The sequence below is a fragment of the Glycine max genome, chromosome 2 (genome assembly GCF_000004515.6).
Source record: "Glycine max cultivar Williams 82 chromosome 2, Glycine_max_v4.0, whole genome shotgun sequence".
Classification (NCBI taxonomy): domain Eukaryota; kingdom Viridiplantae; phylum Streptophyta; class Magnoliopsida; order Fabales; family Fabaceae; genus Glycine; species Glycine max.
In genome coordinates this window covers 41,943,324-41,958,114 of record NC_016089.4, presented here as the reverse complement: position 1 = coordinate 41,958,114, position 14,791 = coordinate 41,943,324, and the positions used below count along the sequence as shown (strand labels likewise).

The 14,791-nt window shown below is 34.4% G+C and overlaps 3 protein-coding genes across 10 annotated transcripts; 2 read left to right on the top strand and 1 right to left on the bottom strand.

The window, feature by feature from the left end:
• Window positions 1–489: 489 nt before the first annotated feature.
• LOC102665321 (uncharacterized) lies at window positions 490–1,198 on the top strand. Its single transcript, XM_006575998.1, has 3 exons — window positions 490–497; window positions 631–718; window positions 803–1,198. Exons 1-3 carry the CDS (start codon window positions 490–492, stop codon window positions 1,196–1,198), a joined length of 492 nt encoding a protein of 163 aa, XP_006576061.1.
• A 1,488-nt stretch (window positions 1,199–2,686) lies between these two features.
• Window positions 2,687–8,074, top strand: LOC100775211 (protein SICKLE). Of its 8 annotated transcripts, none has more exons than XM_014768837.3 (5): window positions 2,687–2,823; window positions 2,897–2,962; window positions 5,201–5,343; window positions 6,108–6,420; window positions 7,053–8,074. In XM_014768837.3, the coding sequence occupies exons 4-5, from the start codon at window positions 6,111–6,113 to the stop codon at window positions 7,772–7,774; spliced, it is 1,032 nt and encodes a 343-aa protein (XP_014624323.1). In that variant the 5' UTR covers window positions 2,687–2,823; window positions 2,897–2,962; window positions 5,201–5,343; window positions 6,108–6,110; the 3' UTR covers window positions 7,775–8,074. The 8 variants fall into 8 exon arrangements, 7 of the variants coding, with proteins under 7 accessions (XP_014624323.1, XP_014624332.1, XP_014624330.1 ...); XM_014768846.3 differs by having other exon boundaries at window positions 2,688–2,789; XM_014768844.3 differs by having other exon boundaries at window positions 2,688–2,811.
• Window positions 8,075–9,317: 1,243 nt separating this feature from the next.
• LOC100820128 (VIN3-like protein 2) lies at window positions 9,318–14,429 on the bottom strand. Its single transcript, XM_041008128.1, has 4 exons — window positions 14,187–14,429; window positions 12,126–12,777; window positions 11,562–11,872; window positions 9,318–10,433 (listed from the first exon to the last, which is right to left on the bottom strand). Exons 1-4 carry the CDS (start codon window positions 14,242–14,244, stop codon window positions 9,580–9,582), a joined length of 1,875 nt encoding a protein of 624 aa, XP_040864062.1. The 5' UTR covers window positions 14,245–14,429; the 3' UTR covers window positions 9,318–9,579.
• Window positions 14,430–14,791: the final 362 nt, after the last annotated feature.

Sequence of the window (14,791 nt, the reverse complement as noted above, 5' to 3'; positions counted from 1 at the left end):
CCAGGAAAGTATGTTGAATCCTATCTAAAAAAAATGTATTGTATTAAAATTAGAACTAGTAGTGACTTGGATTGAATCAGATTAAACACTTTGGTGGTCCTCTTTATATTTCAAATGCTTTTGGTCCCATAATATTTAAAGACCCGTATAATATTTGACAAATATAATGCCAGAACATGTCAAAGCTGTGAAGTTGTAAAATTCTCTGCATAATGTTGCGGTTTAGGTGTTCCTTTGACCATTTAAAGTCCTTGTACCTAGTTAGGAATGATTCTCTTGTTCCCTTGTACATTATATGAGTGTAAGATTGACCTTGTTTATGTCCCTAACCATAGTTAAGAGGAGGAAAAGTAAGAAACATGAAACTAATTATCAAAAATTGTTTATTTGGTCTAAAATTATGAGTGCTGAGAAAGAAAAAGATTCTTGAGACATTAGATCAATTGAAAGCTTTATTATAGCATGCTTGGAACAAGTGTCCAAAGGAGTATGAGTCGGTACTAGTTTTTCCAAGAATTGATGGACTGGAATTGCATCCAAATTTAAGGAGTTGATTGGAAAGAGTTATTACAAAATAAAGTTTAAGAATAAGTTTGATAATCTCATAAGAGAATGACAAGTTTGGTATAGACTATTTGGTAAAGAAATCGGTCTAAGATGGGACAATGCCAAAAGTAGTGCTGATGCAAGTGATGAGTGGTGGGTGAAAAAACAATTGGTATGTGTTATATAAATGTGTATTGTAATAAGTCTAAGATTTTTGTAAAGTATATTTATTTCATTATAAATTCTAAATGTGCAGGAAAATCCTTTATATGGAAAATTTAAGAACAAAGGACTTTCATTTACTCACAAGTTGACTGAACTTTTTGAGAATGTAGTTGCTAATAGAGAGTTCCAATGGGCACCCTTATCTAGGATTTTTCCAGCTGGTGTTGAGGTTGACATGAATGATGTGTATCGCTCAAGTCTTGATGGCATTGGTGTAGATGTAGAGGAAAGTTCAAGGGAGAGTGAAGATACAAGTGTCAATGCAACAAATACAAGTGTTAGTGCAACTGATGCTTTTGGGAAAATTAATTTGAATGATTCACAAGGAATTGTCAACCAAGAAATTGGTTGCCAAAAGAGTACAGAAAAGAGAAAGAGAATCAATCACCCTGAAAAGTTAAACAAGAAGAAGGCAACTACCTCTTAAAGAATTGTTGATGTTGTTAATGTCATTGTAGATGCATCTAAGTCCTGCAATGAAGTTGTGGCAAGTGCATCTATTCAAGAAGTGATGAATGAGCTTAAGGCACTACCTGAATTACAAAATGATTGTGTATTTCATATACAATGTTGCAACTTGATGTTGTTCAAGCCAGCAAAAAAAATGTTCATTGCCATGCGAGGTTTAGATGAGCAAAGGATGCATTGGCTTAAGGATGCATTTAAAACCCCTTTACTATTCAAGGTTACTAACTAGATGCGTGTATTAGGGATGCAATTAAAAAACCACTTACTATTATGTAGTAGTGCTTAGATGGTTGCTTGTGATTCTATGAGTCATGTTTTGTTGAACTCATATTATGTTTTGCTGTCAAATTTGCTCATGTTTCTTATTTGGCTTGTGACGAACCATACTATGTTTGATAATGAACTTATGTTTTATCGTGTGTATCTTGATATATTATGTATTTTGTAATACAATTTCTATACAGGTCAAAATGAATGACTTACTTGAACAATTTGAATCAAATAACAATGAAGATGATGAACTTATGGAGCATGCATCTTATGTGGGTGTGCTTGTTGACGAATATGCAATAAAACATCTATGCAAAAAGCCATGTAGAACTTGTGAACAAACATGTCATATATGGGTGCAAAAAGTATTGCAAGATCATTCTATTCGTTGTTATGAAATGTTTCGTATGGAAAAACATATTTTTTAACCAGCTTTACTCTGAATTGGTTGATCATGGTTTAAAACCCACTAACTACATAGGAGTTGAAGAAATGGTTGCATTGTTTTTAAACATGGTTGGCCATGCGAGAGGAAATAGGAATCTTTAAGAGAGATTTCAACACTCTAGAAAGATTGTGTAAGTAGACATCTCCATAATTAATTGCTCTCCTAAAGTTTAAGGAATATATTAGGCCATTGAATCCTTTGTTTCATGATAGTAAGGCCAAAATAGAACATGATTCAGGATATCAATCATTTTTTAAGATTGTAAGAAATTTTAAATTTAAATTATTACATCCTATAATAAATTATTTGGATAAATAAGTTAAATTATACGATTTATAAAGTGAGATTCACTCTCCAAATTTTCTTAGTTAAACATTTTTTTAATATTCTCTTTTTTCTCTTTCAAAATACATTTCATAATTTATACTTTACCTTATAAGTTATAACTAATCAAAAGATATTAAACATCATATTATGTTCCTCTAACCAAAATCATCTTATCTTTATTTATATATGATCTTCAAGTATCTATCATTTTAAATCCATTTTATTTTATCTCTATATTCAAATCATTTTTAATATTTTATAAATAATACAAATAATTAGAAATAATCATATATCATAATTTAAATACTTCATTATAAATCTTTATCCTGTCTACAAATATTTATTTATTATAAATTTTAATTATAACATACTAATTTATATTTATTAAAAGAACGTGGGCAACAAAAGAATTCTGAAAATTCTCTCATCCCCGCTTCTGAACCTAGCCTTCCTTCCTCTGTCTCGAGCTCTCATCCTCCACGGCCCCGTGTTAATGCTTTAATCTGTAACTCTCTTTCCATTCAGAGGTTACTATTATTGTACGTTTTTCTTTCTCACACTCTTTTTTATTTTTCTTTAACCTAAAACTCACTCTTTCCCCGGTTTCTTCAGAACTCCATTCTCGGCTTTCTTCGAAGCGTTGAGCTAAGGGACTTGAGGACTGAAGACAGAATCACTGTGAGTTTCCTTTTTGACGTTTGTTTGTTTGTTACATCAAAATTTTCGCCACCACGCAGTGTTATTTTTTTTTGAGTTTGTATGTGACTTTAGGTTAGGAAGGAAAAAAAAAAGGGATTGGAAACTTGACCTTGGATTGCAATGTTACTTAGTATTTGTTCTGTTCAACAATTTCGCATCGTTGTATGTACTTAAAATTTGATAGAATTTAAAGCATTTTAATTGGAAAAGATTGTTTCTAAGGGAATGGGGTTGAATCATTTGCCCTAAGCCCCTAAGTTAATTTGAATTCAGTTGGGGATTTAAGTCACTAAACTGTGTTGTAGGAGATATGTTAGTTGCCTGAACTTCTGTTCATGGCTTTTTTGAAAACCTATTCAGTTCACATTGTTTCTATTGGTCCAAGTTTCCCATATAGACTACACTCTGTATGATTGAATTAATTATTATTTTGTGAGAATCTTACTTTGTACTCTGTTAGATCTCTATGAAGTTGAATATTGCGTTAATTACCTACTCTGACATGAATTTTTCCAATTACTCACGTTCTGGACTCTGATCCAGACATGCACTTCATCTATCTGACTGTTGTTAACACTTGGATGTTTCTCCAGTCCTCACTCTCTCTCTTTCTCTCTGTCCATCAACTCCATGACTCTTTCAGGATACCATATCCATCATCAACTTCGTCACTCTTGGTAAAAGCCATCTTGCACCTCTTTCTTTCTCTCATCAACACGGCTTCCATGTTCTTCTACCTCTAACTTCACATTAGGTCTGTTCTGTTTCTGTGGGTTTGTGAATCTTTGTGTCGTTATGTTTGATGAAATGCCACAACCATCACAAACTATAGAATTCCTCTGAACTGTAATGTAGAAAGCTGTTTTGATTTTTAGAATTTCAAAGATCGAGCTTTCTACAACTAGTTCTTCGCTTACATGGAATGAAACCATATACATGTTCAATGTTCATAGAAAACTCACCATTGCCACGATTACCTACGCTGTTGTCTTTTAAATGCCATTTTCCTATTCAGTTGGTGCCTAGCTTATATATACAGTTCAAGTGACAATTTATCACTTCTTTAACAATGGTGAAATTGCTTCTTCATTCTCTCTTGTTTGGTTGCAATGTTTCTGGCACCAAAGTAGCTGTTATGTGGATGCACTTGTTGCATGTCTAAGTAATAAGAGAAACTTTAGTATTAATGCCTTTGAGCTGGTTATTAGAGAACCTAAGACCAATAACTTCAAATAACCCCTCTAGAAAATTGGGCTCACTTGGTGGTATGTTAAAATACACATCTGTTGAAACTTATTCAGTCCTTCAAGCAAGCTGCCTTCAACACTGGTTTAAAAACTGGCAAGCACTTAGGAGAAACAAATTGACAGCTAGCACTTTTGCTGCTGCTATTGGGTTTTGGCATCGGCAAAGGGTCCAGCTGTGGTTAGAGAAGATTGGTGCTATTGAACCTTTCTCTGGAAACCTTGCCACCTGTTGGAGCAATATCAAAGAGGAGGATGCACTTGAAAGATACAAACTGATAACTGGAAATACCGTGCGTTTTCCTGAATTTCAGGTCTATGATGCACACCCAGAAGACAGCTGGCTAGCTGCTTCACCTGATGGCGTTATTGACAGTATGGTGCATGAGTTGCCTTCTTGTGGAGTACTGGAGATAAAGTGTCCATATTTTGATGGGGACATAAGTAAAGCTTTTCCTTGGTTTCGAATTCCAATTCTCTATATTCCTCAAACTCAGGGTTTAATGGAGATTCTAGGAAGGGATTGGATGGATTTTTATGTTTGGACTCCTAATGTTAGTAGTCTATTCAGGATATACCGCGATGCCGAGTATTGGGATTTAATGAAAATAGCACTATCTGATTTCTGGTGGAAGCATGTCTATCCAGCGAGAGAGTTGTATAGTAGTAATGTTATAACACATCCCCTATTTCAATTAAGATCAATGAGGCCTGCTCCTAGACATGAATTATGTAGAGATATTGTTTATAAAAGCAAACACATTGCTGCTAATTCTAAGTTGTTGATGCGGGAGATACATGGGAAACTGTTAAATTGATGTCTCCAGCTGTTAGAGAAGATTCATTACAGTAGAACCAAACTCTATATCATAGATTACATGATATTTGAGTGGTGAGTGTGAATCAATATAGTTCATGAATAAATTTATTTTGCTGAAGAATGACATTATGAATCTGTTGTGTTGATTTGCAGATTTAAGGAGTTGATTGTTAGATGTGATTATTTGAAGTTGGAGATTGGAGACTGGAGTGAGACAGGCTTAAAAGGTTATAGAACTATGCAAAATTGAGAAATCTGATATTGAGTAAGAGGAGAGTTTGGCAACAAGTATACCTGTAATTCTCTTCAACCTTTTTTTTTTATTGTTCTTACAAGACATCTTCTTGTATTCTATGAGATCAGTTGGATCTCTTTTCTATTAATAATAAAATCATTTGATACTTGGAGTTAAATGTTCATAATAGGATTTTACATGCCATAAAATCCAGTTTGAGGTTGCAGGACTCTTTCCTTTTCTCTTCCTCTCTTTGATTTTCCCTGATATTAAGACTCTCTCTTCTCATAGTCAGTGTGACCCAGTTCTTTAGGTTCTGGCAAGGTGATTTCTTAGTTCTACTGAACTTGAATTGAAGCTTTGATTGTAATTTTAATCTTGATTGGTTGTTAATTTGGTTTTTCTTATTGCAATTTGCACTATCTATGAATGTTTGGAAGGTTCAAGTTTGTAGTTTTTGCTGGTAGTCTTGAATGTGTTTGTTAAGCTATCATGTTATTTCATATCCAGTGTTTGGAGTGAAAAGGTTCAAATTTTGTCAGGTGTTGTCTTTGGCATTTTCTGAAATAAGTAAAGGGCGCATTAAATAATAATCTGGGAATTAGAATATTACTATTTATCTACAAAATTAGCAGTTTTTCGTAAGTTTCTTGTTAAATTAAATAAATGAAAAATTAAAAGGGCATGAGCTCTGAGAAGCTATTTGTTTTGCTTTGCTATTTTCATGCTGTTTGAGCGCAGTTTTAAGTTCATGCATTTGTGACAGATTTGTGGTGGGTATTATCCATAGTGACTTGTGGCTGTAATTGCTCTTTGGATTCTCAGGTTATGGAGGATTCAGAGCAAAGGAAGAAAAGGCTGAAACAAATGCGTGTGCAAGCTGACCAAGCTGAAGTTTCTGGTGGCAGGGAAGGTTCTGTGGTGCCCGGTTTTCTCTCAAATCCCCTGATTGAAGCTCCTTCAACTATGCCATCACGGGATACATCATATGCTGCTCCAAGGTTTGACTATTATACTGATCCAATGAGTGCCTTCTCATCTAAAAGGAACAATGCCAGTACCCAGGCTGCACCGGATAATTTCCCTCCTTCAAAATTTGGTGGTCCTCCTATGGCACAATATTCATCACCACATCCAGGTACTGATATCTCTATCCGTTACTTTTTACCTGATGGTTGGTATCCTTTAATTTGAGATTTGTAACTAACTATCCAATCAGAATCTTGTAGATTCATGTAACATTAAGATAGTAAACCTGACTTATGCTGAATATTTCTTATACTACATCCATGCATGCAGACTAAGGACTTCACAATCCCTCAACACCCCTTCCCCTCTGACACCTTTTTAGCAAGTGGACTGATATTTTTTCAATTCAAATATTTAGTTTACATTGAATAAGTTCTCAGAAGATTATTTACATCAATTGACTATGATCTACTCTTTTAAATTTTGACTAGATTAAGAAGGAAGTCTAGTATTCCAAAGATTATGTTAACCATATCAATTTAGCCTAAAGGACTTGGTTGAATCCCAATCTTTCAAGTACTAAAACTTCATGCTACTCCTTAATGTATGAGAAGTTTCTCTGGTTGATTTTTATTACAATAATGGTTGAATAAAGGTAGGCAGCATTGCTTTTTATGAGTAATTGTACTTTATGTCTTTAGTATTAATTACCTGGAATTTCTCTCATGTACTCGGATCACTATCTAGATTTACCTTTACCTTTTCCTCTGACAATTCTCATTCATTGACTGAAAATAACAGAATCAAAAAATCCACAGATGACTCCACATCCCATTCAAGCATCGCCAGCAGCATATAGAAACCCAGTTTGGAGTGGACCTGGTGGTCCTGCTCACTATAACTTTCCGTTACATCCATCAAGTGGTGGTACTTATCCAAGTCCTAGATTTGAACCATCGGGTGGTCCATTATATAACACTGCCCAGGGCATAGCTCACCAGCCCAGTTACAGTCCTAATCCTCCTTATCCAGGATACGTGAACAGTCCTAGGCCCAGTTACAGTCCTAATCCCTCTCCAGGATACAGTAACTGCCCTATGCCCAGTTACAGTCCCAATCCTTCTCCAGGATACAGGAACAGTCCTAGCCCTGGTCAAGGGCGAGGCAGGGGTTTCTGGCGCAACACGGGAAGCCCTGTTTCAGGATGGGGTAGTGGACAAGGACCGAATTTTCATGGTCATCGGTCCAACGAAAACACAGTTCATGGTCCAGACCGATTTTACAAGAGGTCCATGGTTGAAGATCCATGGGAGCATTTAGAACCTATTATATGGAAGGCAAATGATGGATATTTAAACACTTCACGTGTACCTCTGAATTCACAACCCTGGATTTCAAAAGCATCAAGTACAAAAGGGGAGGGATCATCTGCTGCTTCTGTCAAGTCCAGTTCCGAACCAAGCCTTGCTGAGTACTTGGCTTCTGCATTCAATGAAGCTGCCAATGATGCAGAAAATGTATGATGATGACAGCTGATCGTTTCATGAAGGGCCCTTCATGATGTTACAGAGGGAAACGAATTTCCAACCAGTGAAAAAAAACTGAATAAATTACAAGTCATTTCATAGATGAATGCCAAGGGGGTCAGCTGTTTGGTGTTACTGTTTGTATTGATACACCAAACATCATGAGAAAATTTTAGGGATGTGTTCGGGTTACTTGGCACGGTTTGATCAGTTGACATCTAATTAATTTTGTACTATCTGAAATACACTGTAAATGTACTAGTGCAGATAAAAAGTCCTTGCATAATTTGACTTAAAGTAGAAACTGCAAAAACTACAATCACATGTTGAGCACAGGTATGGGGTGAAATCACTCACAGTTAGCATTTAATTGGCCGCTAGGGTATTATTGAAGTGCTTTTCAAATTACACTATGACTATAACATCGCATTTGCACGTTTGACATTTTAAACCACTGTTAATCTTTTGTATTAATATTACAAAGTAATATTATTTAGGCAAGCCAGAGACATATAGACGAATAGAATCATAGAAGTTATTTTGGAAAGCCCAGGCTGCCATGGGATTAGATAACAGCGGTTTTCAATAATGAAAACAGAGGCTTTTCGTGCGATAGCGTTTTTTTAGACTTTAAAACTCATTTTTCTTAGTGTAAAACCATTTGGGAGGTTTTTTGGGGGGTAAAACATTCTACAAAATGTTGTCTCCGTTTTGCTTCTAAGTTGACGTTGATTATGTAGGTGAGCTTGATTTATTATTTAGGAAAAAAGTGTTTTAGTATTTATATTTTCAGTCAATCATAGTCAATGTCTATATTTTCATGATGAATTTGATCTTCAAATTTTATAGAACTTGCAAAAAAGGTTATATTAGATAAAAGCACGTAACTTTAGTTCTTTTTTTCCTAAAAATTATTTAAAATGAGAACCAAATTGATCAATATAAAAATACGTAGACCTGGACTACGTTTGATAATATAGACTAAAAATAAATTTTCCCTATGATTTATCATGATTCCTTAATTTTGTTTATTTTAAGTATTTGTGTAACAAATGATTTAATTTGTATGATAATATTTGAAATAACAGTCATCTCACTTTTGGCTATCCCGGGGTAGTGTTTTTACATTTTAGAATTGGCTTTAATGTTTTTGTTTCCTGCAAGAGTGAGTGTTTTTTAATTTATGGTCCTTCTAAAATGATTTTTCTAATTTTAATATTTGTAAATTAGTGTTTTTTTAATTTTGATTCTTATAAGTTTTTTTTTCTTTAGTCTTTGTAAGTCTATATTTTTTTTTAATTTTAGTTATTTTAAGATTCTAATTTATTTATTTATAGTTCCCATAAGTTTGTGCTAACAAAGACCAAAGTTAAAAAAACACAAATTTATAAGAACTAAAATTAAAAAAAAAAAAAAGAACTTACAAAAAAAAAGGAAAAAATGCCAACAAGAAAAAAAAAATTTAAACCTTTAGAATTAGAATATGATAACCAATAGAATATGAAGAGAAATTTAAGCTAGAGTGCTTTGGTGAGGGATATATGATAAATAAGAATTAATCATTATGCACCACTATCCAGCAATTAGTCTGCACAATACGTAATCGAAACTTAAATGGTATAGAGACCTTGAACAACTTCCTCCATGAAGAACAAATGAACACTTGAAAAACCTGATATCTCTGGACAGTACCTATAACTCCCACAAAGCATTACAAACTTTCTATCCAAGCTTCCAGTGCCATATAGAGTTGGTGGACTCTGACCAAAACAAATTTTTAATGTAGAACATATTCATCCTCACTAAGATTTTGGCTCGCAACATATCTCGTCGCTGAAAGTGTGTATGAGCTGGTCTGCTAAGCTTGCTGGGTCATCAATCAATGCATCAACAAAAGCACTAACCACCCTTCTCTCCTGCTGAGTAGCCTTGAGGCTGAACCAAGTGAGAAACCTTACTCTGAAGATTTCATCTATATGCCCTTGATGCTCTAACCATTTGACTACCCTGACGGAATACTCGTAATCGTTCTCCTTCGAGAACTTCCTAGAATTCAAGCCAGGAATTTGCCTCATTTCATAGGATTTAGAAGGTGTTGAAGGTGAAACTGCAGCAAGATTTTTATATGAAAAAGGCTCTACTGGTTGAGGCTTGGAGAGGAACTCTTCAAACCTGCTCCTGATGTTCAAAATGATGTGTTTCTTCCCGGGATGTTCTCCGGATGATAACTTCATTTCGGAGTTGGCAGATTCTGTGGGATGAATTTCAGCAGTTATTCGGTTCTGTGCACACATGTTCACTCCTGTACCTGAGGGTCTTTGAGGGGACCATCTAAATCTATTCCCACCACAATTAATAACTTTTGAAGGATTAGTTGGTTCACAAGGTGTCACCCATGTAGCTTCTGCAGCACCCAAAATCCCTGTGCTGCTGAACAGAGAAGCCTTGCAAAAGTATTCAGTTGAAGGATGGAGGTTTTCTAACTTGAATCTTTTCTCAGGCCTCAAGACAATGAAGGTGGGTTGTTCAGGGTAGTCCATTGTTGATAGTCGGTGCCAAAGCCTGCAGCCTAGAAAGTTCTGCAAAAGTTTGTCTTTGTACTCTAGCACAATAACCACTGATGTAGGAAGACACTCTTCAAAACGAATTGAGCAAGCTGCCAAAACAAGTTACAAGAAAAGCCTAATCAGTGTGGGTAAATAGAAAAACATAATTAATTTAAAACTGTAAAGGAAAAAATACAATAAAATCAGTGTTTTCGGTTGATGATACTCCCCCCACCCCCTTAGAAATTCAAGCAGAGGAAGGATTGTGGAGCATATGAAAATAAGGACAAAAACTGTTTATAATAGTTTGTCAGAATAGTACTTCTTTTCATTATATCCCTTTTTTTACGGAAAAATAAGGTGAAAGGGAAATAAATATCAGCCAAAACAGCACTGTTTAATGGTTTGATTAATTTACTTTAATGTCTTAAAGATACAAACATAAAACTATAGAAACATTGCAATCTCATATTCATCTCAATAATTATGCTTAACATGGGACGCAACTTGGAATGTGTAAACCATTTAATCTACATATCTGTTATATGCACAAGTTGAAGAAAAAGTAAAATTATTTAGTTCCAAACTATATTCCTCCAAATTTCATTTCTGCCATTTTTGAAGTAACTTTATTAAGCCTTTGTTGAGTCACATACTACTTAAAAATTAAAATGCTATTCTAGAACCAAAATTTTGAGACTAACCTAGCACTCCATCTAGACTCAAATATAAGCAAAAAAAATCATGTATAGTGGTATGAAATATAAACAAATCTTAACTAATTCCACCCTATATACTGAAACCATTCCCAAAATACCCTTTATTTAATTCAGATTCTATTTTCAGTGACCTTTTTTATTCTCGTGATATCAACTACATTGCCTTCAAAATGGAGAAGAACATACCCATTTGAAACAAGCTTCCATAAAATTTAAGTTCCATCAATTAGCATGAGGGGTAGTTTATGGATCGAAGTTCATTTTTAAACGATATTCAGAAAATTAAATTAAGTTAATTAGCATTCTTGATCAACATAAATTAATTTTTTTGCTTATATTTGAGTTCAAAGGGAGCATTTATTAGCTATAACATTGGATAAAAGACATCAGGGCTGCTTGCACTTAGACAACTTCTGTACTAAAGTGTATTTAGCACGAAAATCCAGATAATTTCTGGTTCTGCCTTGCATTTAGAAAGTTCAATCAGCTGACCTCTAAAATAAATAATAGGAAGCTTACTTGGTGCATCTTTGTTTTCCAAACAAATAGAGAAAAGGACAGAAAACTTTGAATCAAAACATTCAAGTGCAGTAGTGCACAATCTCTGAACCTCAGCACCACATGAAAGCCTGCTCACAATTCCACGCGTCATACTAGCATATAGTGATCCCACTTCATTCTCCAGTAATTTGAGAGCAGTTTCTACAATTTTCTGCACTTCCTTGTAGACTTCTGTTCCTAAAAGAATTCTGTGGGCCAGGGATAATCGCAAAGAGAGTATATCCGTTCTTCTTGCTTCTTTGGCAACCAACAATTGCTTTCGCCATGTCCTGTAATATCCAAACATCCATTCAAATAGTCAAAACATGAGGCACCTTAAACTGCAGCAGAAAATCATTATGACTCTTATAATAACACTTATTTTGTGCATAAGTTTTCCCAATAACATGTGAACAGATGACAAATAATTAATGGGAATTATGTGTGAGAGTTATACACATGAATGTATGAGTGTACGAATGTATGTAACTATCTATGCACATTTTACTTTAGCAAGCATGCATAAGCATATAACCTACTTACTTCATTAGTTCATTAATTTTTCCACAGGAAACACAACAGAAGGTTCCATCCAACTTAACACCACCACAACTACCCTTCAAAATGCCAGACATTTGATTACTCAAAGCACATTGCAAATGACAGGACATTCCACATGACTCCTCATTGGGAAGATCAGAGCTGCAGGTCAACCACAAACTAGGATCCTTGTTATCATCATAATGATGACATATACAACAAGAACATCTCTTGCAAAAAGAATCTTCTGGATTCAATTTAGCTTTGCAAGCAACATTTTGACACAAAAAGGTTTTCACTGTTTCTTTACTGTTCCCTAGAGGAGCATGATGTAAATCCTGAGTCGCAGGTTTCTTTTTCCTTTTAGTTCCAATGCAACTTTTGGCAGGAGATTGAGGAGGTGTATTTCCATTGATGTGCAAGTTGGAGTTCTTAGAAATTATCTTCAGAAGATGTTCTATCATTTGACTCTTGGTATATCCTGTGTACTTCCTCTCTTTGCCTAATTCAGCACAGATTATTTCTAGAAGTTCCCTACGTGTAAATGACTGAAGCATACTTGAGGCATCTTTTGACTGTCGAGCAATCTCATGGACTAGTCTTTGCTTGTCTGGCAAACTCAGCATATCACATTTTGAAGGGTCAAGAAGAAAACCTGTAAATGAACAGCATTCTTAGGTTGAACTTCAATGCCTCTCTAAACTGCAAATAAATGAAATTCAACACTATATGGAAATATTTTAACAAATTTACAATGTTTAGACTGTCCTCTTGCGAATTAAACACAGTATTTATCACCTGCCAAGAATATCTAGCACATTTACTAAAAGAAAAGATGACAATGAAATTTTTGAGTGTTTGTCACTATTTGCAGAAGGTGCAAACCAGAAAATAAATTAACTATTATACTTTTGTTAACATATAGTTTGTCAAAATAATGTAACTAAGAATAACCGGTTAAAATTTCGAGACCTCACATCCTGAATATTAAAAAACTGAATTCTCATTCGCATTAACCTTTAATACAATTTCATCCACTTCAATTCCAGTGCACATTTGCATTATTAATATGAATTACAGTACATCCAGCTAAACACACTTTATTTATCTTTCCCAATTCCTAATTTTTCATGAAATGAGCAGGGCACCAACATGGTGGCAGGCATAAAAAACACACATTTTTCCTTTGAAAGTGAAGAATCTAATCCTCACAGAAAGGGACAAAAGAATAACAACAGCCAAAGATCAATATATTTTCTACTTTTTTCCAAAAAAAGAAACGCACGTTGTAGAGCAATGATTGAAATTACTCTCGACAACCCTACATAAACCGCATTAACAATTTCACGATTATAATTACAAGTTCCAAAATTGTCAAGTAATATCAGTGAAAGTTGGAGCTAGCAACAAAACTATTCAGTGGAGAAATTTGTGATTCATACATCAAAGGGATTCACTAGAGGCACAATATGAGACATGCATACATACATAATATATTACAAATATCTCAAAACCTAATGAGAAAATTTGGATGATGCTCACGGTAATGATTGCAAAACCACCTAGCAGGTTTCAGGGTTTTATTCACATATGTTAAACCTTAATTTCTTCATATTGGGGTAGTAAATATCCAAACCACATAACCCAGAACCACCATTAGGGGTTAGCAAAATACTTTTTTATTTTTGGAAAACAAAATGAGGAAAGTAGAATTTTTTTTTTTTATATGACTAGTCAAGTGTAGCATGAAACAAAAAAGCACATCTTCGTTATAAATTTCCTATTTTTCCAACAAATATGTGTTTTGTGTGATGGAAACAAACAGGTAGGTGAAAAACACAAAGCACCAAAGCAATGCCATAACAATAAAGCAAATGACAAAAAAAGATAAACTTTAATAACCTACATTGTGAACCCACGATTTAATAAAGGGGGATAAGAGAGAAAACAAAGCCAAAAAACGTTCAAGTTCGTTGTTTTTTCCTTTTACATGCTAAAAAAACGTAAATCCCCAGATAGTGAAACACCAAGAGAGAGAGAGAGAGAGAGAGAGAGAGAAGTGACCTGAGTAGGTGGAGTTGGTTCCCAGAAAAGCACAACCCTTGTTCTCTTCTTCGCTCATGATTCTCACACACAAGAATTTTCAGTTTTATCTCAGACTCTGTAGCAGCATTGCTGATCTATTGCTATTGCCATTGCTGAGAGAGAGGGGGGCAAGAGAGAGAAAGAGTGGCATGTAATTGAGCATTGAATGCTAGGATACAAAATTTATGCTGTGACGAGTGATTTGGTATAACGTAATTCCCGAAAACTGAAAAGGAAAACTCTGAACAAGAGTGCCAAAAAACCAAACAATAAAGCGTTTTGGGTAACAATATTTTATAGTATTATTTTTAAGGTAATTTTTTGTAGTTACAAGATACTTGATTATGCAAGATTGGCTGTTTATACCAAAGTTATGAGTGATATGCTTGAGGTATGGACTTAGTGATTCACTTGACTGCTAATTGATCCGGTTTGATAGTTTATTATAAAATTTAAAATTATATATATTTATTATATATAAATATATAATTAATATTATTTGATTAAGAAAAATTTATTTATATTTCAAAATCTAAAATAACAATTGAAGTATTAAAATTGATAACACCAGTTCAAACATAACA

What these genes read in the sequence shown, in the direction of transcription:
- LOC100775211 (XM_014768837.3), top strand. Translation starts at nt 6,111, where the DNA reads ATGGAGGATTCAGAGCAAAGGAAGAAAAGGCTGAAACAAATGCGTGTG. An exon ending in ATATTCATCACCACATCCAG is followed by an intron (nt 6,421 to 7,052) that starts GTACTGATATCT and finishes TGAAAATAACAG; the next exon opens with AATCAAAAAATCCACAGATG.
- LOC102665321 (XM_006575998.1), top strand. An exon ending in GGTGGGTGAAAAAACAATTG is followed by an intron (nt 719 to 802) that starts GTATGTGTTATA and finishes CTAAATGTGCAG; the next exon opens with GAAAATCCTTTATATGGAAA.
- LOC100820128 (XM_041008128.1), bottom strand. Translation starts at nt 14,244, where the DNA reads ATGAGCGAAGAAGAGAACAAGGGTTGTGCTTTTCTGGGAACCAACTCC. An exon ending in AACCAACTCCACCTACTCAG is followed by an intron (nt 12,778 to 14,186) that starts GTCACTTCTCTC and finishes GTTCATTTACAG; the next exon opens with GTTTTCTTCTTGACCCTTCA. An exon ending in AAAATTAATGAACTAATGAA is followed by an intron (nt 11,873 to 12,125) that starts GTAAGTAGGTTA and finishes TGGATATTACAG; the next exon opens with GACATGGCGAAAGCAATTGT.